Source organism: Plecotus auritus (assembly GCF_963455305.1).
Source record: "Plecotus auritus genome assembly, chromosome: 5".
Lineage (NCBI taxonomy): Eukaryota > Metazoa > Chordata > Mammalia > Chiroptera > Vespertilionidae > Plecotus > Plecotus auritus.
In genome coordinates, this window is record NC_137776.1 from 124,482,558 (window position 1) to 124,509,618 (window position 27,061).

Sequence of the window (27,061 nt, forward strand, 5' to 3'; positions counted from 1 at the left end):
TTACCAAGTGCCCATCACATACTCATCAAGATACATCATACCCAGGGTCATAAAACCTCAACACATATAGAAAAACTGAGTATATTCTCTGCCCATAATGGTATCAAACTAGATAGAAATCAGTAGTTGACAGGCATAGGGAAATCATGTTGTAACCATCCCAAAACACTTTTGAGAGAAGTATTATAGTATGTACTTTACACTTAATGAAGAAAATGAAACACAAAGAAGCCATGTCACCTATGTAACAAGTGTAAGGTTTAATCAGAGATGTAAGACTTAACCCGACCGAAACCTAAGTTGACCAAGACAAGCAGGTTAAAAGCGAAAAACCGCGTTTATTGAAAGCTCTCGGGTGAGGTCCCGCGGTCCGAGAGCACAGGCCGGGGGAGTCACACTTATTCACCGGTGGGTTCACCGGTGGGCTTAGAGAAAATGAATTCAAATTCTAAGCAAGGTTACAAGCAGAACTTCCCTTTTTATTAAAGAGCCAGCCCTATGTGCACTTAGTGGTTATCTCGCTGCTGGCCTTGAAAACAACACAGTTCTATCCAATTAAAAAATGCACCTGGCATGGCATTGAAATTATGGGCATATCTAGTCTCTGGCCTACAAGGTCAGACAGCTAAGTTTATCTTCCTCATTATTCAAGCAGGCTAAAGCAGGCTAGAAAGCAAAGTTTGTAAAGTTCCTGCTTTCCCAGCCCCAGACCTTACAACAAGGTCATAAGCAGTTAAGTGTTAAAGCCAAAAATTTTATTCAGGATTAACTGACTCCATGTTCTATTGTTTCCACAGAGCTTCCAATGCAGTTTCTAAACTTTTTATCGCACCATCTTTCATTAGTTGTTTTTTTAAAAAAAGCCTGTACAGTAGTTCCTCGAATAACGTTATTTCATTCAAAGTCATCTTACTATAACATTGATGAGACACCATTAGACTTAACTCTAATCCATTTCCTCCCAGTAATATATGATATAAGCATACTTCATATAGGGAACAAATCTCCATAAAATGAGCATTAGAATTAGTTTTCTTTGTGCTGAGCAGTTCATTTGCCCTCGAAATTAAGGCTAATGTCACCTCAAAGCCACTGCTGAAGTTTACAGTTGTAATATGTTTACGGCTTCTGAAATGAAGCTGAGGTTATATCTGTCTTGTAAGTATACTAGAGGCCCGGTACACGAAATTCGTGCACGGGGGTGTGTGTCCCTCAGCCCAGCCTGCACCCTCTCCAATCTGGGACCCCTCGAGGGGTGTCCGACTGCCCGTTTAGGCCCGATCCTACCGGTAGGATCGGGCCTAAACGGGCAGTCAGACATCCCTCTCACAATCCAGGAATGCTGGCTCCCAACTGCTCGCCTGCCTGCCTTCCTGATTGCCCCTAACTGCTTCTGCCTGCCAGCCTGATCACCCCCTAACCCACCCGTGGGCAAACTACGGCCCGCGGGCCAGATCCGGCCCGTTCGGCTGTTCTATCCAGCCCGCGGAGCCAAAAGAGCAGAGGGTTCTCTTGCTCTCCCCTCTGCTCCTTCACCAGCAGCAGTGTTAACATGGCAACATCGGGAAACACGGCCGCAGCTCCTTCTTCTGAGTGGGCGGATTTATATCTGCCCATTCAGTAGAAGGAACAACCTCTCAATCTTCCAGAGGCTCCTTGTAATGCCCGCGGACGCGTCCCCCGACATCACCCTGGGAATGCGTAGACACATTATCGTGGTGATGTAGGGAGACACGCCCCTGGAGAGCACAGTATCAGAGCATTAGCTAAAAAGGAGACCAACAACACTGTTCCCACTGAAGTTGTTGTTTTAAAGACCAAAAACCTTTCAACCCAGTCTACATTGCCATCTACATCTACGTCCCGGGCATAATTTGGAAGGTGCCCTAAAGAAAATGTTTAATTTACTGTTTACACATTTTGTTCTTTTCTATTTGTTTTAGTTCTTTTCTATTTGTTTAAATTATTTTATTATATTTAAGTTTAATTTGAAAGGCTTTTGTACCTTTCCTTTGTTAGGCAATTTTATTTTGCCTTTGCCATCTTCAATATAAGGTATGTTATTGTGCTATGATTCCTCCATTTTTTGAAGTTTCAAATTATAATAATTAGTGTTTATATTCTTCTTGTTAAAATGTTTGAAATGAATAAAACTATTGAAATAAAAAAAAAAGACCGTACCCTTTTATGTAATGATGTTTACTTTGAATTTATATTAGTTCACACAAACACTCCATCCATGCTTTTGTTCCGGCCCTCCGGTCCAGTTTAAGAACCCATTGTGGCCCTTGAGTCAAAAAGTTTGCCCACCCCTGCCCTAACCACTCCCCTGCCAGCCTGATTGATGCCTAACTGCTCCCCTGCTAGCCTGTTTGCCCCTAACTGCCCTCCTCTGCAGGCCTGGTCACCCCTAACTGCCCTCCCCTATAGGCCTGGGTCCCCTCCAACTGCCCTTCCCTGCAGGCCCGGTCGCCCCCAATTTCCCTCCTCTGCTGGCCTGGTCACCCCTAACTGCCCTCCCCTGCAGGCTTGATCGCCCACAACTGCCCTCCCTTGCAGGCCTGGTCCCTCCCAACTGCCCTCCCCTGCTGGCCATCTTATGGTGGCCATCTTGTGTCCACATGGGGGCAGCCATCTTGTGTGTTGGAGTGATGGTCAATTTGCATATTACTCTTTTATTAAATAGGATATGCAGATACTCCAAACTGATTTAAAGTTTTATATGTTGAAGAGTGACACTTTTAGGCCTGGTCAAAGCACACATATATTTTTTATGTGACATCTAAACCAAGACTGTATCAGAATAACAGTATATTACTAGAAACCAGCATATAGAAATGGTAGAGGAAAGGGATCACTTATACAGGCCCATACTTCATTCCACTGAAGATGTCAAGGCACCAAAACAAAGAACTTAAGAGACACGCCAACCTCAAATCAATTCTGGCTTAAAATATGGCAGATTAAGCTTTAACAGCACTTTTCTTCATTCAAGTAAAGCAGATGTCTATGCATGGGCAACCTGGACCTTCCCCTCCCCTCCCCCTCCCTCACACTCTTTCTGGGACACAGCAGGCTGGGGATGACATAGGGAGGAGGGTCTCTCTGGCGGAAGGCAATGATCAGGAAAGGCATAGTGACCTTCAGAGATCATTGGCTTCTGACCACTGGCATCAGGTATGTTCAATGTGTTCCAAAACTGTGCATGAGCTACAACGCAGATTCAGAATAGGAGCTGTCACCTAAGTCAACAGATATGAAAAACGAAGGAAAAGTATTGCAACCACCATTTCAAAACATTTAATTTTTTAAAAATATGTTTTAAAAAACATATTTGATTTTTTAGAAAGAGAGGGAGAGTGATAAAGAGATAGAAACTCTGATGAGAGAGAAACATCATAGATTGGCTGCCTCTTGCACGCCCCCTACTGGGGATCAGGCCCACAACCTGGGCAGGTACCCTGACCAGGAATCAAACCAGTGACCTCTTGGTTCCCGGGTTGATGCTCAACCACTGAGCCACACCAGCTGGGCTCAAAACATTTAATTTTTAAGTGGGATGTTTAAGTAAGTACTATTTTTTTTAAATGGCTTTAGGTAATTAAGATGCAATATAAAACAAATTACTTCTTAAATCGCTTTTGAAAATTGACTATTCAATCTCAACTTACAAAGGTACATAATCAATACACTGTGTGAAACATACTGTGAATTATGAAGTCATGCTGTCGTGTGTGTTATTAGAATGGACTCAGTTCATATCACCACTTCCGAAGCTGTATGATCAGAAAGGCAGAGACAGAAAATGTAGTAAAACATACAACTTCCCTATTCCAGAGTTGAATTTAGGGCAAAGGAGGGGAAAAGTCTGTGTGTGCTCCCTGTCCTCACCCAGCCACAGCTGCTTGGGAAAGGAAGCCCTGTGCAAGTTCAGGAAGAGGAGACAATGAAACATCCTCTAGCTATTAATTTACAGTCTCCTGACCATGTTGGATTGTGATTTTTTTTTCCCTTTGCTGCTTTCCACTCACAAACCTGGCTTAACACCTCTTAAGAGTCCAAAGCTTTTCCAGAGAAAAAGGAAAATGCATGCCGATCCAGGGCCTCTCTTCATCACCTCCCTCTGCAGAGGGATTTTTCACAGACGGATAAAACGCTGTTTGATCTGGGAGCATCTGCAGACACTGAACCACGGCTTCGTCAGGGCCTGTTTAATCTCACAGGACAGAGGGCCTTCCCTTCCTCCCCAAGCAGCAAGTCTTTGTCATTAAAGGTAACGATTTAGATGGAAAATGGCACCATGTTACCACACACACTTATTTATTTTTACTCATCATTTTCTATACTTATTATACTCTTAGCACACAGGTACCATAGGGTGTTATACCTTTGTCACAACACTATGTGTTCTCATACTCAACAGCACATTAGCAGACTATGTTTTGTTCACATTAGCTTCTAGTTAGTACAGTCAGTGGCAATGAAACGCATTCTCACGTACCACTTTATTTTCATACATTTTTTCCCCTAAATGTTTTCTTGTTTTCTCTTATGAGACTGCTGGACAGGATATACCTCATTTTCATCATTAAATTCCATTCATTCTGAGTTCTAAGCTACACTTTTGGACTAGCCGTCAGGAATACTGGCTCAGGGATGCAGCTCTCCCATAAGTCAATCAAAACCCTCCGCTGCCAAGCCCAAAGCCATTATCAATAACTGCTTATCCATTCATCCGATAACAAGCCTCACTAAACACAGAGGAAGAAGCACACAGGTCCCCTTCTCTCTTACAGAGCCGTTATTCCAGAGAAACCCACAGAAACCCACAGGAGAAATAATCACCATAGTAAAGAGAGATTATGAATGATATATGAGCGAAGGCACAGAGAAGGGACAATTAATTCTTTAGCAGGGCCGCCTGGGTCAGAGGGCGGCAGAAGGAAGCAGCCGGAGAAGTATTAATTTTTGAGGCTGGTTTTCTTCCTCTGACTGGGAGGAGGAGTCTCTGTCGACTTTCCATTTCTTGCCTCCCACAGCCTGCCAGCTCTCTCCTTGCTTGACACCTCTAGCAGCTGACAGTTGCCAAATAGAGTTAAGGAAAAGTCAAAGCTTAAAGTACAGAACAAATAATGACAGAAGCCTGGCTATGTAAATTGCACAACTACTTTTCTCAGTGTTAAAAAAAAATCTTTCTAGTCATTTATTTTGTGATAAAGTTTATGTTTTCTACCTACTTGAAGCTAGGTGGCCACATACCATCCACGTCAGCCTCTTGTGAAGGTCCCCAGGAACGCTGATCAAGGAGCATCTGTCCTCTCTCTCCCTACTGAACAAACCAAGCTCCAAACAAGTTCTCCCAGAGAGCCTCACAACTCTTGCTTCACAGAGGGTCTTGATTTATCAGTGAAAAAATTTAGTAAGACAATACCAGGTAGCAGCATACCCTGAGACTACATGGTCAGGATATATTCTTATTTTTACTAATTTTAACACAACTGGATTCTGTTAGCTAATATCTAATAGAATATTAGCTGTGTTAATTGGCCTATAATTATCTTTTCTTCTATCTTCCTCCCCCCCACTCCTTTTGTCTATCAAAGTTTTCTACTCTCAAGGCAGGGGATAATTCCAGGAGATAAGTCCAGAGAAAAATTTAAGACAGATGAGGAACACAACACTATGAATGATAATAACCCCCCAAAATCTATATCATCCCTGAGAAAACCAACTCAAGGAACTCTCCAGAATGAGATACAAGATTTGGAGGATACAAGTAGAAGCATTAGGAGTCTCAGAAGAATGCAGAAAAGGAAACAGATAGAAGAAAATGGCTGAAAAAATACCAGTCAAGAATTTCCAAGAACTGGAGGTTAGTATATAATGTAAGACATTAGGTTGAAAAACTTGCCATTGGGAGGTAAAAAATAAAAACAATGCAAGAAAACAGGCATGATAAAGAGAAAACACAAAATAAGATGGCAAATACAAGCCTGATAGGACAGTAATTATAATAAAGGAATGAAACTTCAACCAAAAGACAGACTCTCAGATTGGGTGTTTTTTTTTTAAATCACAACTCCAACAGTCAACATCAAAGGTATGGAAAATATATGTCAGAGAAGCATAAAATGGAAGAAAGCCCATGTAGCAATTTTACTGTCAGATAGAATAGAAAGTGAAGCCCGAAGCATCATTAAGGACAAAGACAGAATCTGCCTACTTATAAAAGAAATGATGCAGAAGAAAAACACAACAATCATGGGAGTTTTATGAACCTAAAAATGTATTCACAAAATGTGTAAGTAAACAAGTGACAGATCTACTGGGATGAATAAATCAACTATTTTCATTGCTAATTTAATATGCTCCCCATAGGAGCTGACAAAAGATTTAAGTAAGTTATTAATAATGTTATATTACATATAATATTAAGACAACCCTCTCAGAAATGATGGAGAAAATGCAAACATACTAATTAATAGTAACACATAGAACTTTAGAAATAGACTATCTGGTTTGTCTTAAGTACTCAGGAATATTCACAGATCTTGATTATTTCGTAGCCTCAATGAAATCCTCAAAAAATTACCAAGAAGTTTATCAAATGATATTCTTACCTCAATGTAATAAAGGCAGAAACAAATAATAAAAGGATAACGACAAAATATGTTATATTTGAGATATAATATATGTAAATAATAACAAAAAGCAATGCGTGCTTTCAAGAAGAAATAATGAGAACTAAAAATCCTTAATGCATAATGACAAGAAAATAATGCATGCCAAAATTAATGGGATGCATCTGAAAGTAATAGTGGAAAATTAAATGAGTTTTAAATACCTTTAATAAAAAATAATAAAGATTTAAAAAGAAGCCAATAACTTAATTCATCAAGGACAAAACCAAGAGAAAAAGCCAGATTATAAGGCAGAGAATAAAAATATGGGCAGAAAACAATGAACTGGAAAGACAAAACAAAACAAAACAAAACAGATCTGATGAACAAACCACCAAGTGGTGGGTGTTTTTGTTTTTTATTTTTGTTCTTTTTGTTTGTTTGTATGTTTTTAAAATATTTTCTAAAATTGATTTTTAGAAAGAGAGGAAGGGAGAGGAGAGAGGAGAGAGGGAGAGAGGAGAGAGGAGAGAGGAAAGAGGAGAGAGGGGAGAGGGAGAGAGGAGAGAGGAGAGAGGGAAAGGGAGACATCAATGTGAAAGCAAAACAATTGGCTGCCACCTTCATGCCTCCTACCTGGGATCAAGTCCACATGTGCCCTGACTGGGAATTGAATGAGCAACATCCCCCGCCTCCCCCCACCGTGGTCAGGATGCTACTGAACCAAATGAACTACACTGGCCAGGACCCAAGTGGTGTTTTTAAAGGCTAATAATTTAGAATAGCCTCAGGCAAGACTGATGACAGAGAAGCAAAGAAATGGCAAAGATCCCTCCCTCACACCATAAGAAAAAGCAAAATCCAAGGCGTTTACAAACAAAAACAGAGGAAAAATTACTGAAATAGTGAGTGAAGGAACACAGAGAATAAGAATTTAAAACTAGTAATACCAACATTAAAGATAAAAAATATTGGATATAGGAAAATGACATATTGAAAGTACTGAAAGAAGACACCACCAACTATCTTTACCCAGCAAAATATCTTGTATCTTTTTTTCAATTATAGTTTACTTTCAGTATTAGTTTGATTTAGTTTCAGGTGTACAGCACAGTGGTAAAACAATCAAATTCTTTACAAAATGGTCCCCACAATATTTTCAGTACCCATCTGCACCATACATAGTTATTACAATATTATTAACCCATATATAGAAAAGTATTTTTCCTTCCTTCCCACCCTCCCTCCCACCCTCCCTCTCCCCTCCCTTCCTCCCTCCCTCACCCCCCCAACACACACACAAAATAGGGGAAAGAGGAGAATCAGAGGAAAGGTGGGGTGGGGTGTCAGAATTCACGTTTGGGGATATTCTTGTGGGTCTATAATTAGGACATCGGGCCACAGATGAAAAAGAGGAAACCATGTTATGTATTCCTCAGAACAAGAAACACACATAAGATAAGAGGTAGAGGAAAGACTCAAGATGCTCTAGAATAGTAGTTCCCGGCCTCTTTTTGGCCATGCCCCACCTAAGCATCTCTAAAATCCTGATGCCCACCCCCAACATATAATTCTTATTATTCAAAAAGTGAACTCCTATTCATGCGGAGGAAGCCTAAAAGGCCATTAACGTGATCTAAACAAGCTTCCAAAGAACATGGCATCCATGAAAGAGGAAAATAAAAGAACAAAAGGATAGTTGAAGTACTGAGGAAGAAATCACTAAGAAATTGTTAAAAAAAAATAATATGAAGAGATATGAAAAATAGAAAATAAAGTTTCAAAACATGTAATAGAGAACTGAAATGAATAAATATGTCACAATATATATTTATATACTGTATGTGAGGCCCCTAGAACCACAAAAAATGCAAAAAGTTCACTGTTAATAACTCATTCTCGAATTGCCCCCCTTAAAAATCCAATTGCCCCCTCTGTGGGGTGTGTGCCCCACGTTGGGAACCACTGCTCTAGAACAAAGAATTATCGTGAGCATTGTTGTGTATTTATATACAGTAAGTCTTCTCTTGACGTCATTGATAGGTTCTTGGAAACTGCAACTTCAAGCAAAACGAGGCATAATGAAGCCAGTTTTACCCTAGGCTAATTGATAGAAACAAGGGAAAGTCCCACAGCACATTTCTGGTAAAAAAAAAAAAAAATCACTAAACTTCTAAATAAAGGCCCAAACCCCTCTAATCTTAAACACTGAAATAAATGTGAGTTGTACATATACTGAATAAAGATTCATAGAAACAAGTGAGATAATTATTTCCAACCCACTTATTCTAGTTCAGGGTTGTGGGTGGCTGGAACCTGTCTTTGCAGCTCAGGGTCCCAGGTGGGAACACACCCTGGACAGGACGCCCTTCCTTTGCAGGGGAAATCACACACACCCGCACTCACTCAGACTGGGACAATCAGACATGCCAACTTACCTCCTGGGCACATCTCTGGGTGTGGGAGGAAACCAGAGTCCCTGGAGAAAACCTCCGGGGAAATGTGCCAACTCTAGACAGATAGTGGTCCCAGGCGCAAGTTGATTTTTTTCTCCTCATCAACATGATAACGAAAGGACATTATTTGAGGACCTGCTACATTATTACATTATACATAGGACCAGATTCTATAATGCCAATGATGTCTGCTTTATCTTCTAGATTAACATTTGTCTATGAGTTTACAAAAATATACTTGTTAGTTGATCATGAAAAACATCACATGGATATTACCTCAAATACCTTCAACCAATCTATAAGAGTAACATGATTATTAAAGTTTGAGAAACCCACAGGCCAGATTTCATGTTCCTTGTGTACCTCAAATTGTTACAAGGATGCCATTTATTTCTGGTTTAATTAAGATGCTGGCAATAATCACATTTTACATCAATACACATGTACAATGTCTTATCACATAACTGAGTTGAGAATCTAAGTGAAAGTTTATCATCTCAACTGTTGTTTTAGTTAAAATTCTAGTCAGAGCAGGTATGAAGTCAAGTTTACTCTCTCCCGGGAAGATGCCGATGTCAATATATGAGAAATGTGTGGGATACTACATTAAAACTGGTGGCGAGGAAGGCTTTTCTATTAGATTAACTTAAAATATGAGTCACTTTACATTTTTTTTTCCCAGGTAGAGCATCTAGATTTATTAAATACCATTTTGGTACAAACCTGTCAAAATTGACATCTGTGATTTTTATTCCTCATTTCTCTCAGATGTTTAACAAATCAGTTTGAAATATTTATCTGTTCAAAATCAGGCTTAGTAGAAAAAATATCTAAACTTCTCTGAGAAAGAGTATTATTCATTTTTTATTCAAAACACCTGATAACATTATTTACCTCATGCCTGAAATGAACCTTATATATGTTTTTATTTAAAGAAAACTTTTCCCTCCTTTGAGCTAAGTCTAATGAAGCAACTCACTGTGTAAGTAAAATGGGCACCTAACTAATTTATTTTTCATTTGAAGCAGAAAAGTAAGTTTTATGGCATTGCCCACTGCCCTTTTAAGTGTCATGCATTTGAGAACATAGATTTATCTTCCTCATGCCATTATTAATTATTTTTTCATTTAAATCATACTGAAAACAGAGACCTTTGGACCAAAACGAAGGCATTATTAAACTGAACTGTTAAATTCAAACTATGACTGTAATTCTGCCTTAAAAAAAAAAAAAAAGTACACTAGAACCACAGGCATGAAAACATGGAACAGACTGATGAATTTCAGAGGGAAGGGGGGAGGAGGGAGGGCGGGGAGAGATTAACCAAAGCTCTTATATGCATACTAGTGACATGGTGCAGAGATTCATGCACACTGAAAAGAAATTAATTAGAAGGTGGCAGGTGGGGCCAGAGATGCCCTGGAGCCAACCACCCCGGGCCCTCCCCAGCCAGCTGCACTTGGGGTGGCACCGTGGCTAGAAAGGCATCTGCGGAGCGAGCAGGGTCCCTCTGGCAGGTGGGGTCCCTCGGCCTGGCCTGCAGGGATCGGGCCAAAACTGGCTCCCAACATTCCCCAAGGGGTCCTGGAGTGCGAGAGGGCACTCTGAAAGTTGCTGTTGTACAGGGTGTGGGACACAAATATAGTGTGCAGTAAACCAGATTCAGGCCAACAGTGCTCCAGTAACAACATAACCCACGGCTGAAGGTGGAATCCCACGGCCCCAAGAGGAATCGGGATCCCTCCTCTCTGGTTTCAGGGTGCGTCACCTGAGAATGCTGCTGCCAAGTCACTGCAGCTCAGCAGCTCCTGCGTTGAGCATCTGCCCCCTGGTGGTCAGTGCACATCATAGCAACCGGTTGGATGGTAGGAAGGACACTTAGCATATTAGCCTTTTATATATAAAGATATGCATTACCTATGGACTCCACAAGGACAGAGGACAGAGACAATAGGGTGGTGAAGGCCTGGGGGAGGGCGCAAACCACTTTTCTGAGCGGCTTTGCTTCTATCAAGATACTATCTCAGTACGTTTTGGATAATTAATGTATTTAATAATGGCAAGGAGAAAATATTTCAAGGGAATTCCCCTTCTCAAGTGTCTAAATAATTAATTAACCAATATAAGAAGTACTGCGTATTTTTTAGCAAATTAAATTGGCATACTGGCTTTCCTAAAGAAGGATAAAGCCTAACTTCTTTGCAGGGCATTCATCTTTAATGATTTGGCCCGAAATTACCTTTGCTATCTATCAGCTTCTTACCCTTTTTGGGCACTTTAATTAAGCTACCCTGACTTTTTAATAGTCCTGAATCCTATCTCAATACCATTGTGTAAGCATTCCCCTAATCGTGATCATACTCTTTCCCCCAAGCACTGATCTCCACATATTACATAAATCCTGTTGATGTTCAAGGTCCAATTTAAAGGATGCCTCTGAGTCTGAGTACTTACATGCCACACCGTGTGCTAAGTGCCTGATGCATATATTATCTTAATTTTTACAATCCCTTCCCAATGTAGACTTAATAGCGACTACATTAAGTACTTACTACATGGTACCAAATGTTTAACAGCCTGATTATATTTAACCCTCACGACAGGCTAGTTTGTTATCCCCCTTCTACAGACCAGGAAGGTGAAGTGTTGGATGTTAACTGCGGGAGTTAGGAACCCTAGCTCTGTGGTCTGAATCTGAATCCTGGCTCCAGCACTTGCATCTTCCTAAAGCAGCAGTTTCCTCAAATGTTACAGAATGTGTGTGTGTCTAACAAGAGCTCTTTCATAGAACTGTGGTGAGCACCGATGAAATCGCCCACATACAGCACTCGGCATAGCATCTGGCACACAACAGGAACTCGCTGGGCATCAGCTATTATCCATTTCAGTCTTTCCCCACGATATCTAGCGCAGTATTAGGCATATTGGAGAAACAAAAAAAAATATATTAGTAATTAGAGAATACTCCATCTTTTCTTAAAATGAATTTCTTTTACAAGTCAATTTACAAAAGCGGTTTGTGCCCTGTTAACTTCAGATCATTAGAAAACAAGAACGTAAATTAAAAATGTTTATGGATTGAACTCACTGATGCATCTTTCCTCTCATCTGCTACTATAAGTAGCATGCACTCCAAGCAGAATGGAGCTGCTACTCAAGCTTAACTTTAGAGGGATTGGAAAAGCTATTTGTTTGGAAACTCTCCTGGGTATTAGAAGGCTAAAATGTAATATTCTACTCAAACACAGATCTACACTATTAGAAAATTGAGAACATTATCAGCATCTACCCCCAAAAAGGCTCCTTTAAAAAGCTTAACAATAATTTTAAAAAATGAACACATATTTTCAACTTTGGTTATAATCAAAAGGACCATATATAGTTCTATGTCTAAATTCAACTCCAGTATTTTACTTAAATTTATGCATAAATTTTAGCAATTTATAAAGGCAAGCATTTCTATATCTTTTAACATGAATCAATATGTAAAAGATTTTCGTTTTAAATTGACTGCAAAAACTACAAGAAAAATTTGAAGAACACTTTGCTGATATTGATACATTTAGAGTTGCTTTTCTTTTTTGACATTTCTGTATCTTATGATGTGATCACCACACTAAATCCAGTAACTATCTGTTACCACAAAAATTATCATACTATTATTGACTAGATTCCCTTTCATCTTTTTACCCTTTCCTCTACCCTTCTCCCCTCTGTAGAGAGTCCAGAAATAAACTCTCGCATATATGGTCAACTAAGGAGGCAAGAATACGTAATGGAGAAATGTCAGTCTCTTCAACAAGTGGTGCTGGGAAAACTGGATACAGGCGAAAATATAAAACTGGACCACCCTCTTACACCATATACAAAAATAAACTCAAAGGGATTAAAAACTTAACTGTGCTACCTGACACCATAAGACTCCGAGGAGAAAACATAGGTAGTAAACTATTTAACATCCATCTTAGCAATGTTGTTTTGGGTAGGTCCCCTGGAGCAAGGGAAACATAAGCAAACATAAGCAAATGGAACTACATCAAACTAAAATGCTCTGCACAGCAGAGGAAATCATCAACAAAACAAAAAGACAACCCACTGAATGGGAGAAGATATTAGTAAACAAAATATCCTATAAGGGGTTCATATTCAAAATACATATTTTTTGTACAAATCATACAAAAATTAACAATCAGGAAATCATACAAAAATTAACAATCAGGTTAAACAATGGGCAGAGGAAATAGACAAAGAGGACGTACAGCTGGCCAACAGACATATGAAAAGATGCTCAACATCACGAATCATCAGGGAAATGCAAATCAAAACCACAATGAGATATCACCACATACCAGTCAGAATGGCTATCATCAATTCATCAACAAACAAGTGTTGGTGAGGATGTGGAGAAGAGGAAACCCTCGTGTACTGATGACCAGACTGCAAATTGGTGCAGCCACTGGGGGAAGCAGTGTGGTTTCCTCAAGCTTTCCTATATTTCCATTCTTCCCTGGAATTTAATTTAAAACATTAAGATTCTCTGTTGTTAACTACTGTGCTACATTGGGCAACATGTTAGAAGAAAAAAATATTCTATTAGGATTAAACAATATGTTAAAATTGACCTGAATATTTATATAATATAGCCTTCATTTCAAGGACACAGTAATGTAAGAAAAGAACATACAAAATAGTCACAGAAAACAAAGATTTCAAGTAAACCATTCAAAGCACCCCCAGGCTTCAGCTCTGAGAAGATGTAAGAAGCATCACAGGTAAACAGAGGAAAGCCACCAGCCCTGGGAGGCCTTGTCCTGAGCCTGGTCCTGCTACCTCTGACAGACGGTCTCAGGTCACGGTCACAGCAGCACTGCGAGGTGGGCAGCACTTGGCCCTACTCCCCAGAGGAGAACACCTGATGAGAGAGGTCCTTTGAAATAAATAGAAATGTGTTGGTTTTTTTTTTTTTTATTATCACGAAATACAAGCTCTCTAGCTCAAAAATGTGTCCCATAAACCTCTTCAGTCTTTTATTAGTAAGTGGAAATAATGCTCTTGAAAAAAAAAATAAAGCAGCAGCAAATTTGATTAATATTTTTTTTTAAAAGAAAGAAAAAAATTACCTTTCCAAATTATCTAGGCACATAATAACTAGTAAAAAAAATGCTCAGTACAAAATGCTTAGAAGGATAATCCTTTATTGTCACATTTAATTAAGAAACACCACAGAAGGCTTCACTGGTAGGAATAAATCAGGAACACTGGCAGACTACATATTTTAAAAATGTTTTTGCTCTATTAAAGTGCATTTTATAATTTTACTAATTACAATTAAAATAATAAATTCATTATTTTAACTGTGCAGTGTGATGAAATGTTATAGTTGTACACAACACTGTAACATCTACTACATTCAAATGATAACAAAACCATTACCCCGGGATGTCTCCTGGTAGTCCTCTCTGGTCTCCCAAATTCCAGCACAGGCAGTCATGGATCTGCTTCCTATCCTTAGTCTGGCATGATAGATTTTCATATAAACAGAACCACACAGTATTTATGCTTTTGAATTTGACATCATTCACTTAGCATAATTTTAAAAATTCATTAAAATTCGACATGTGTGAGCATATATTAATATTTTGTTCCTTTTTACTTTTGAGTAGTATTCCATAGTACAGATATGCCACACTTAGGTTGTGTCCAGTCTGGGACAGTATTGTGAACAGAACTGCTATGAACACTCACAGAAAGAGTCTATGTATAAAATGTGTTCACTTCTCTTTGACAAATACCAAGAAATTGGGTTGTTGAGTTATATGGTAAATTCACATTTGACTTTATAAGATACCACACTGTTTTACAATTTGCATTCTCACCAGCAATATAGGAGTTCCAATTGCTCCATATCCTCATCAACATTTAAAACTGTTAGTCTTTTTAACTTATGTCATTTTAGTGGGTGTGTAGTGGTATCTCACTGGGTTTTAGTATGCATTTCTCTGACAACTAGTGATGGTGAGCATATTTTCATGTGTTCATTGGTTATTTGTATATCTTTTAGGATATGCCTATTCAAATCTTTTGTCCAAATTTTAATTGGATTGCCCTGTCTTATTATTGTGTTGTAGGAGTTCTTCATATATTCTGAACACCAAGCCTCTGTCAGATTTATGTTTTACAAATATTTTCTCCCAGTCTAGGGCTTGCCTTTTTCCCTTAGGTATTATTTGAAAGATGTAAAGTTCTGAATTTTGATAAGGTCCATTTTACCACTCTTTTCTTTTGTAGTTCAAGCTTTCTGCGCACTGTTTAAGAAAGTTTAGGTTAGAAATTCAATCTAATGTCACAAGAAACAATGGCAATGGTTTCAACTGAATTCCCACAAATCAGAATGTACACATTCATTCAACACACCTTTATAGAGCAGCTGATACATGAAACACACTTGGCTTGTAGACTCCCCTGCCAAACTCATTTTCTAGTCTCTGTTTTAACACACCTCAGGGCTTAATAACTGGAAAATTAGCCTTCATTTTTACATATGGAGTAAGAGTAAGAGAAGGAGACTTTAAAAATAAACAGTGGTAGGGTGGAGCAGGTGAGCAGGGGCGCTAGACCAAGACGGGGTGCCAGTTGCAGTCATCGGGGCGAGCCTCTGGTGGTTACTGAAAATTCTTTGCTCCCGTGCAGCACAGTCCCACTGGGCGCTCACACCTGCTGCTGGTGCTGGCCCTGCTTGTACCCACTGCCAGCGCTGGAGCTGCCGCTCACACCCACTGCCGGCGTCCAGTTCTGGCCCTGATTGCTCGACGCTGTCAGCACGTGTGAGAGCGGTGGCTGCCGGCCTCGATCGCCCCTCAGGGCTTCTCCACTTCCCCCTGCTCCTGAGGGGCAATCGGGGCCAGCAGCCGCCTCTCGCACCCACTGCTGGCAACAGCCCTGCTCACACCCACTGCCCATCCCGATCGCTCCATGCTGTCAGCGGGTGCGAGTGGGGTCGGCGCTGTCAGCATGTGGGAGTGGCGGCGGTGGGAGCTGGGCTGCCAGCAGACAGGGGACCAGGGGCTGAGGCAGGAGGGGCTGGGTGGGGGTGCGGAGGATGGGCCAAGACCAGCCCGTGTCCACCGCAGCCTCGTAGCCCACATTTCCTTTCAAGGTGCATGAATTCGTGCACTGGGCCCCTAGTCTCATATAATCATCACAGAAAACCCTAGAAGGTACTTATTATCACTATCTGCTTTCACCTAGTGGTTAAGAACATGGATGTGGGAGTGAGACTGCTTGTGTTCAAATCCCAGCTCCACCATTTCCTAGCTAAGAGACCTTGAAGCCACCTAACCTCCATCTGCTTTCATTCTCTTATCTGTGGCACAGAGGAAAATAATAATACCCACATCAAAAGATCATTTTAAAACTGACAACATAACATGTACAAAGCACCAGCACAGTGCCTACCATATAGTAAATACTGTGAGTTCTCCCATCTTTATTTTAGGGAAAGATACAAACTACTTGAGGGCAAAAAACCACTAGTGGCACTCGAAGTGTGATCCTTACATCAGCAGCATCAATTTTACCTGGGAACTTTCTAGAAAAGAAAATTCTCAAACCTACTTGAATCATATACTCTAGAGGTAGAGCTAGCTCTGACAAACCAAGCGATTATGATGCCCATTAATGTCTGAGAGCCAGGAAGTGAGAGAAGTCAGGACCCACAGCCTGGAGAGATAAACCTATAGACTGATGGGGAGGCGTGGTTGGCTGGACTACCCTGTGGGGAGAGGGTGGTAGCTTAGCTAAAGGGAGGCCCATCTACATGCTGAGACTGGCTCAAAGGGCCAAGGGGACCACAATGGAGGCTGGTGGTTCAGGCTGAGTCCACAAGGCACAGAGGCTGTTGTGCTGGTCTCCCAGGCCCACAGAGAAGCACACAGCGGCATTGTTTCATTTTAAGTCTCAGCTACATGTCACCTTCTCCAAGGGACATTCTCTCACCATCTTGCCCAAAATAGTTTTCCATCACCCCAACTCTTCTCCAGCTCATCATTTGGTTTTCTGCATGGCATTTTTACAACTTACTATGCTTTCATTTACTTGTTGATTTTTTTTATAGTCCCTACTATTACTAAGAATCTCCATTAGGACAGGAAAATGATCTGTTTTGCTTATTTTCATATCTCTAGCTCTCTGCTTCAGGCGTAAATGCAGCAAGCACTCAATAAAATATTTGTATTATGGATGAATAAACAAATGGATACCTAATAGCACAATGACTTTTTTTTTATATCAACCTAAAGAAAAAAAAATGTGCTGGGAATTCAAAAATAGTAAGGGTTTCTCTGGGATATCTAGCAAAATATCAGCCCTATGAAATCCGTATTTCAACATCAAAAGGTAAACTTCATGGAGGAATGGAAATTGAGTATTTGATCAAGATTATTGGTAATGAAGACACGAGTAACAATTACCAGGTGGGCACCTGCTGATACCACAGGCACTGTACCAGGTATTTCCTTACGTTCTCTGACTTCCTCCAACCACTGAAGTTGTTTTGAATAGGTTTACAGTAACTTCTGAGGTTATCCCACTGATAACCTGAGACTCAGAAAAGAGAAAACACTTGCCAAGAAATGCATAGCTAGTGAACGAATGAGATTGGACCCAAACCACACTTCTGTGTCTTAAAAGCAACTTATTTCCACTATTTCTTTGTCCTTATGAAGGCCTGTGTGGAAGTCTGTCTTTACATAAATTCATTCTTTCAGAGATGTTACAATGCAGTTCCTGGCTTTAGGAGTTCATAACTGAGTGAAGAACACAGACATATCAACAGAGAGTCAACGGCAGCAGGTACTACATGGAAGCCATGAGCAAAGGTATGGGATTCAGAAGAGGTTCCCAGAGTTCCCCAACAACTTTTATGTAAGCCTGGGAATTTAAGAATGATCTCTCTGGGCCTGAATCTGATGGCCATACCCTAATCATTCTCCATTTATGAGCAATGCTTACTCAAGTAGTAATCTTCATTAATAAAGTATATGGCTAAAGCTGAGATATGGTCTCACCTGTTGGGCTAAAATAGAACATAAGCTGAATTAGTCACCAAGTGTTTGTTCTCATGTCCTAAAGCTTACAAACCAAAATGCCACAATTGCTGCATGCTCCACCCAGCAGCTTCAGTTCTTCTCAGAAGACACACCAACTATAGAGGAGACCATTTTAGGGAGAATACACAATCGGCAAGTTAGAGCAAGTATTTTACTTAAAGCAAAATAAATAAATTTAGCAATAACAACCATTTCCATGTATGAAGTGATATAAGACCTTTTTGCTCTAGTGTCTAACAAACCACAGCAGCTATTATGAATTTAAATCAATGAAAAAGAAATCCCTCAGGAAAACCAGTGCAAGCAATTGTTTCAACTATAAATAAAGACCACTAGCCTTAATTTTGCTTTTCACCTTAAAGACTATGACTAGGATAATGAACTAGTGCCAGTTCAGTGACATAACAGAAGCAATATTTGAACTAAATGTCTACTTTAATTGTTTTCCAATATAGGTTAAATATATGATTTGATGTAAGATTTATTAACTCTATGGCCAGTAAACTTGCATGCGCGCTCACCGGTTGAGCTTCGACCTATAAAGCAGGAGGTCACAGTTCGATTCCCACTCGGGGCACATGCTTGGGCTGTGGGATCAATCTCCAGTGTGGGGTGTGGCAGGAGGCATCAGATCAATGTTTCTCTCTCATCATTGATGTTTCTATGTCTCTCTCCCTCTCCCTTCTTCTCTGAAATAAATAAAAATACATTAAAAAAAATCTTCCTGGACCAAAAGAAAATATCTAATTTCCTTTTAACATAATAAAAACAGCTACATGGCTGGAAACTGCACTGTGGCATGATTCCAACAGTGAAGAAGGTCATTCTGCCGAGTTCTGACCAACATGGAGAATGGAACGATGATGTGTGCTGTACCATGCTTTGTGCATCATAGGCTTCCTTACATAAATAGTTTAGCTGAAAGGAAAATACAACATTGCTTGGGAAGATGGAAGGAGTTTTGGTGTGAGATATAATGTTGAGAATTCAAAAAAAATTAAGACAGTTATTCATGACATACAAAGACCACCCATCATTTTTTCATGGTGCCCACATTGGCAACTTCTGTGCTAGAATCTAGAAATATGGTGACAAAATGTAGTTTAGGATTCTCAATCCAAGGTTGTTTTATGCTACCTACCCCCTTTTAAAGAGTTAATATTGTTGTAAAACCTCATCATTAGTACTCCACACACAACCACCTGCACATGCAGGCTTACCCACCCCCCAAGATACAACCCTAATTAATGTTCTGTGGACAGCACAGCAAGGAGACAAGAAATAGACAACCAAACTTTGTGCTGAGGAAGCGAAGCTTGAGTGTCACTGTGCTTGAATGCCTCGCCAGTCATGTGACCACATATAACTTAGCCCCTGCCTTCAGGACCTCTTGGTTACTTGCTGCTATCAACTGACTGATAAATGGCAGCTATTCCCTAGAAAGAAAGAGCAACCTTCATCCTTCCAAAGCTTCCAGTAACACTCCACTGGAGCCCAGAACCACCAAGAGATCCTTCCAAAGCCTAAGTGGACCACTTGCTTTTCTCCCTTGTTCCTTAACCCTCAAGGGCATTACAGCTGAGTCCAAAAGGCATTCCAAGGAGATAACACAGACCATCCAAATCCCCTGCTGTGTGCACTCACAGCCCCCTGCAACTGCCCAGCCAGCACCTGCCTTCTCAGTTTCGCTGGGAGCTCGGTGAAGGCAGGAACTGTGCATCCCAGCCCTCAGAAGGCAGGTGCTAGACACAGTGTAGGCCTTCACACGGTTCTGAAGTAAGCTGAGCTCTTAAAGATGAAGCAGGTAATCAAGTCTCATGAACCACAGTCAGCCTTTCTCTTTCCACTTCATCGTGATTAGAGATGTTCAAACGAATGCTCACTTTGGACTCTGTGCTTCCCCACAGAAGCATTCAGCACACTGTGATGTCAGAACATCTTAGCCTGCTCCACCCGGGACCCTGCTGCAGGCTCCACGAGGAAGAACACACGTCTGCACTGGTTATTTCTGTAATTCCCAGCGCCAAAGGGGTACCTGGGCTCAAGGACATCTCTGTCCCTTGCACAGGAGACATAATAGGGGACTGAACAAACCACACACCAACCAAGTCACAGGTTAAGAGAAGAGAGAATGATGAAACTAGCCTAACCTTAGTATTTAGCTTTACAGGAAAACACCTAGAAGCATTTAAGCAATTTGCCCTACTCACAACAGTTAGCAGAATCAAGGCTTGAAACCTTAGTCTCTAGTGAGCGCCAATGAGCCCAGCATTGCGCTAGGCATAGGTAGAATAGGCGAATCTATTTCAGAGGGGCTAAAAACACACAATTGACATTCACTAATTAGTATTATGCTCACCCTGTCATTGATATCCCCCCCATAAATTTATAGACGAGATAATGTTATCTCTGGTTAAGTCCTTAAGCTCTACTAAAATCTTTCTGAAAACATGCTCCTCCCTAAAACAAAAAAATGCTTTGCCAAGAAAATCAATATTTTCACATGCCCAGAAAAAGTTATCAAATAAATTTCAAAGCCATGACAAAATATTAATGTTTCTGAGGTTGAAAAAAATGTAAACACGATGTTGTTAAGTAAGGAGCAGACTTAGAGCCATCAATAAGCCAACCTCGCTACTTCTCAACGTAAGCCTCTTCCAGGTATGGATTGGGAAATAAAAACATGATTTTCAGAAAAAGTATAGAAAAATTTAATATGTTTGTGAAGGTCAGTGGGAAATGGGTTAGAATGAAAGATGTTTAAGGCCCCAAAGAACACAAGATCCTACGCTTGTGAGTGATATTCAAAACCTTTAACCCTAGTGCCTCCAAAGCACTGAGTAGCCAGCACTATCACCCAGCCCAGCTGACAGGAACGTCAGTATAACTGAGCTTCATTTTCTCCCGGTTATCAAATTCCATTATTCTCCATCCACAGAGCTTTCAGAAGTCTTGTTTGGTGGGTTTACACAATAAACCCCAGAAAAAGATAGCAAGGGAGATGCAGCCAGAACAATGCTAATAGCCAACGTTCACCAGACACACCCATGCCAATGTGAACATGAAGACCTAAACAGGGGACAGTGTCAGAACATGTAAGCTATCTTTTTTTTATTTTAACTATATGCTATGAAGACAAAAACTGCTCAGCACACCCCAAGATACACAGTAGTCAAGAAAGGTTTGCTAAATTGAACACACCCAATTATGTTGTATAATAATCTTTCCCAAGGAAAGGCATAAGATACCGATGCATAATAATCTGACACTGAATATCCTAAAAAAACATTCTTCAGGGCAAAAAAGACATATAAATATATTCCAGTGATCACCTAACTCTGAATACAAACTCCAATCAGTAAAAAATTTTCAGCACACGATCCCCTGATATTTTATGACGATATGCATCCTACTATATAATTTAAAATATAAAAAACGTTTTTAAGTTTGATAAAAATATAGAAATATTAAGTTCTAATATTTTTCCTACATCACTACATACTTTCTTACAGACCCAGTGTGTGGGTCCATTCTATGCCATATTTGGAGTACCAATGTTTAGTGATTTAGAATACAGATTCATGTTATACTCAAACTATAGCTAGAGTAATTTCTCTGACGACTTAGAAGACATTTTACTAACCTGAAACACTCAAGGTCAGCATTAGGTCTTCTGCTTTAATGCTTACCTATGATAACCCTCTCATTCTACCGATGAGTAAACAAAGAAAACATAATCAGTGGCCTCCCCAGTGACACACAACTCATCCATGGCAAGACCAGGAATAAGCTATGAGGTTCCCAAAGGCCTGGAATGAACAGACTCCATTTCTCTTCATTATTCCACACCAGAAGAGCCTCAAACACAATCATCGTCAGTGCACTGAAGCCTGGTGGGGGCACTGGGTGGTGGGGGGCTGGTCAACAGAGTGCAGGGGATAGCACACAGCACAGAACTCCACCACCGTCAGGTTTTATGGAACTGATGAAACAGCAGGTGGCCCAACCTTCAAATACAAACAGTTCATCAAAACTCTAAATTCAACCTGATATCCAGAGCCTTTCTTTATCAATTCAAGCAAACTGTAGAATATATTTTCTTTTTTATTATTTTACTAAATTTATTGGGGTGACACAGGTTATAGGGTCATATAGGTTTTAAGTGTACATTTCTATGATACATGATCCGTATATTGCATTGTGTGCCCACCACCCCAAGTCAAATCATCTTCTGTCGCCATATATTTGGCCCCATTTACCCTTCACTATCCTCCCACCTCCTTCCCTCTGGTAACCACCATACATTTTCAATATATCTCAGCAATAGGTGATAGAAGCAGAGATTTTTTTTTAAGAGAAGAAATATTGGGAATCAATTACAGATGTGAAGAAATCCTAAATAGTGAAAGTAAAGTGTGATCTTAATTAAATTGGCTATCCATTTGGAAAACATAATCTCTTGGCCAGAATCTGGCTGTTAGAGCTAAAAGAGACCTCTAAGACCAATTTCTGGTACAAAACTTCATATTAGATATGAAAAACTGAGACCCAGAAGACTAGAAAAATAATTCATATTAGGAACATCAAAGTATTGATTGTTTGAAGGGAATTACTGTGAATTCCAGGGATATAGAGTTGGATAGCATCTATCTTGCATTCTGAAAAACAAATTACTGCATTTTTAGTTAGTTTTGTTGTTTTTTTAAACAAAATATACTACCAAAAAAGAATTGCTTAGAAGAAATGTAACACAGTGATGAATCTGCTATGTGAACATTATTAACTATTAAATTTGTACATTTCCCCTCTTTAGGCTTGTTTTAGTAACAGAACAGTTTCCAAGAAGTCATAAGGTGGAGATCAGTTCAGTTCTTCCTCTCACCCACCACCACTGTGCCATGAGATTAAAACTGAACCACCAAACAATAGCAGCATGCATAGGCTCTGGACACTTTTTAATGCTATCAAAGATCACATGCTACATCAACAGCTGCTTCCCTTCCCTTCCCATCATTCTGATTGGATCTATATCCTGAATCCTCAATTTCCTGAACTTGAGCATCCTAACAGTCTACAGTCATTACAGGAGAAATGGGCCACAACAGAAAAAATGGTCACAGGCCAGCCCTGCCTTGACCATAGACAGCAGGCAGAGACAGGGCCTAAGCCCAACCTCCACCTCTCATCTCTCACCTGCCTAATGGGATCTGGAAGCCCCTGAAGCTCCATCATCATTAGACAAGAAACTAAAGAAACATATGATTTCCAATGAGCAGTAATTTCTTTAATAGGTGCATCTTTGGTCTTGCCTAGTTTCTAGGTTCTAGGGGAGTTCCACAACCACCACAAACTTCTTAAAACAAGAAAAAACAAGGAACCAGAGCACCTGTGCCTTCTGCTTCTTCTCCTCCCTCCACCTTCTGCCATCCCAGCCAGCCAACGGGGGGCCCTCCTAACACCAAACCCAGTGCATGTGCTTTCCTACAAGCTTCTCCCCAAGGAACGGGTGTGTTTCTCCATACAAGATTAAAGACACGGGGCACAACCAGAGCAGCGTCCAGTAATATTCAATATGTGCTCAATAACAGTCTCACCAGATATACTGTTTTTGGAACACTGTTATGAAATGAAAGGTAGTATGTCAGACATTTACGAATGAAAAATTACTTTCATTATCTTATTATCAGCACCATCCATTCATTCAGTAAACATTTCAGAGCCTTCCATTATAAATGGGCTGGTAAAGGTGCTCTCCAATTAACTGCTACATATTTACCCATTCATGTACCTGTTCATTTGCTCAAAAAATATTCATTGCACTCCAGTTATATGTTAGATCCTGAGAATATGAACAAAGGTATAGCCCCAATAATCAAACATAGAGATTCTGAGGATGATTAAAATTTGAGTCACTTGTAAAGCTGGCTAAAAATCCAGATTTTTATATCTGACCCTAAGAGACGTGGCTCCAGGAGGAGGGAATATGAACCAGGAACCCACACTTTTATCAAGCACCTCCAGGTGATTCTATTGCAGGTAGCTTTAAACAGTGGCCTAAGAGAAGTCAGGATATATGGAGAAAGAAATAGTCAAGGAAGCATCTGGAAGCCCAAATCAGTGTCAATGACCGGACTATAGACCTTCACTGAATGAAACAGCTGGTCACAGGTGTACGCAGAAGATGGGCCTTACAGCAGATGATCACAAAAAGTAAAAACTGGATAAATGGGGGGAAATAGGTTTAAGGCAAGCTACAAATGCTCTTTGAATATATAACCAGGGAATCCAGTTAACATGGCAAGTGTGCCAGCCAGAAATCTGTATCTTGGTTCTTTAAATCTCACTTTTCACAAACAATTCTTCAGAACCACCCAAGCTGCATGGCTCTAAAGAGTATAATACCACAATTTTAGGAGAAAGACTTACAAACACTGTATTTCATTTCTATCATGTAGCTATAATAAAAAGTTATTAAAATTAAAATATTATAAAATTTTAGAGACCATACAACCCCCTTATTTAATAACTGCACAATCTGAGAACCAGAATGGCCTTGTGACTAGATCCAAATCGCATATTTCATGAAAGACAGAACGAGGGCTAGAACCTAGGTCTCCTGGCTCCCATCCATCCCAATACTATGCAATGCTCACATTCTAAAGGTCAACATCCGAATTTGTCTCTGTGTCCTCTGCAAAAGTCACATCCTAAACCTGAATACAGTTTCATGCAGTATGGGCAAAAGGCATCAAGGGCGGGAACAATTTAATTTTCTAGAAATTAATTAAAACATGAATTTTTATAAACAGCTGGTACTGCATATATCACCATATGCTGTGCTAGAGCGAGCATTACTTCTAAAAATATTAAAGCTTCTCTGATGGAATTGGATCCAAGATCGATTCCTAGCTGGCAACCTATGCAAAGCCTTGCTTCACATGGAAGATCTATAAAAGTGCAGCTGGCTGGATTTCACCCATTAATAGTTAGTTCCCGATATGTAATTCTCCTTTTTAGCTGGACAAAACCTACCCAGAACTTTTTGCTGGAAAGTAAAGCTACCCGTTAAGAAGAATCCCCCAAACAAGCTGCTAAGGTTTCTACCCCCAATATACATTGTTACTCTATCTTCTCTCACCTTAAGATTGTCAAATCAGAGTCCAAAGGTTTGAAGTCAAGTCAAGCTGTATCTCATTAGGTGGGACCCAGTCTTATGAGGCTACACACATAAGTTAATGCACTCACACACATACATACACACGTGTGCATGTACACACAAAAAGTAAGTTACCTGTCATCTCCAGAACTAGAGATGCATTATTAAGCAAGGGACTGTTTGAGAAATAGATTAATGTTCCTACTCTACTTGCTGTTAGTCAGACGGGGTTGGGATATTTGGGGATGGGAGGGGACAGGGAGGAGAGTCACATTCTTCTTGAATGCCCACGTGCCAATGACAATGCTAACTGCTTGATCTCTTTTGGCTCCCTTAAACTACAACCCATCACATTCCATAAAGGAAACCGAGGCTCAGGAGAGATTAGGTAACTTTCCCAAGGTCACAGAGTCATGTCTCAGACCTTCAGTGACTTATGCTTCTTGGGAGGGACAGCATGCCTGTGACCCAAGAGAACTTGGAGCTCCTGCATCTCCTGCACACACACTTGTCTTCACAACCAGCCTGTGCGACGGCTGAAACAAAGTAAGAAATGTGAGAAATGAAGAGGTGGAAATAGTGAGAAATGAAGAGGTGAAAATACAGCAGAGGGGAGGCTAAAGCCACACCCTCCCAGACCACTGTGGTATCACTGAGTCGCTAGAGCAGCAAAAAGAAATGGTTCATGTACAAAGAGCCGCACAGCCTCCCTGGACAGCAGGTGTCTTTTCCGCTAAAACCATCTGGAACCTCCTTCTCAGGAGGTTTGCCAGGCGCTGTCCTTTGCTTTCCCGGCAGTCACAGGAGGATGAAGGGGCATGGCGGGATAATGAATACCTTACATCTCAGAATGCCATCAGAGCACATATATATTTTTAACTGACAATCTAGCATTACATACAAATTACACTCCCAGAATTAAAAGTCCCTGAGCTTTAGGTTTGTATGTTTTATGCCAATGTGGCTGCATTAGAGACCTGGTAATTATAATTACTTATTATTTCTTTTTAAAAATATGTATATTTTTATAAATATCAGAGAGGAAGGCAGAGGGAGAGACAGAAACATCGATGAGAGAGAATCATCGATTGGCTGCCTCCTGCATGCCCCACATAGGGGATTGAGCCCCCACTGACTGGGAATCGAACCATGAACTCCTGGTTCATAGGTAGATGCTCAACCACTAAGCCACACCAGCCAGGCATTATTTCTAATTTTAAAAGTCAGATAACAGATGGGGTCTGCTTGCTATCATGTCACTTCTGCTACTTTTCTTTCTCCAGCAGAATCACTAGAGTCAAACAGGTCACAGTTCTTCCCCTTCACTTGAGAAGGGCTCTCGGCTGGGCTAGGAATGAAGAACCCAGCAAAGTGGCTGGAGATCGAGCAGGTCCTGAGAGCTCTGCCATGATTCCCCAAAGAGCAAGCTAGTTCCCTGCCTCTCATGGAAGCTGAGTTGACGGTGGCCCCTGGGCACTCTCTAAGCTTTGGGGTGACTTTGGCGCTGCCAGATGAACCAGAGGGAGCGGAACTGGAGGCTGTCTTGCTGGTGGGTGCTAAAAACATGACGGTTGGTGTTTTTGTCCCCGGAGTGTATTGAAGGAACATTGGCAGATTTGACTTGTAGTCCCAGTTCCTCTACTTATTACCTGGAATGGTACTGAATGAACCTTACAGGGCACACACAGGCATCCAGTGAGGGGAGGTGCACACAGCACATGA

General features: G+C 40.5%; 1 protein-coding gene across 5 annotated transcripts in view; it reads right to left on the reverse strand.

Annotated features, from left to right (window-relative positions):
- The window catches only part of SH3GL2 (SH3 domain containing GRB2 like 2, endophilin A1), a 210,008-nt gene that overhangs the window by 132,800 nt on the left and 50,147 nt on the right, over window positions 1-27,061 (reverse strand). Inside the window, exon 1 of one of the 5 annotated variants that reach the window (XM_080667633.1) lies at window positions 9,059-9,448. The exons of the other annotated variants lie outside the window; for them this stretch is intronic. Within the exon in view, the coding sequence (XP_080523759.1) occupies window positions 9,059-9,184 (126 nt within the window). The 5' untranslated portion in view covers window positions 9,185-9,448. Of the gene's footprint in view, window positions 1-9,058; window positions 9,449-27,061 lie in introns of those variants that run through there. 5 annotated transcript variants of the gene reach the window in all.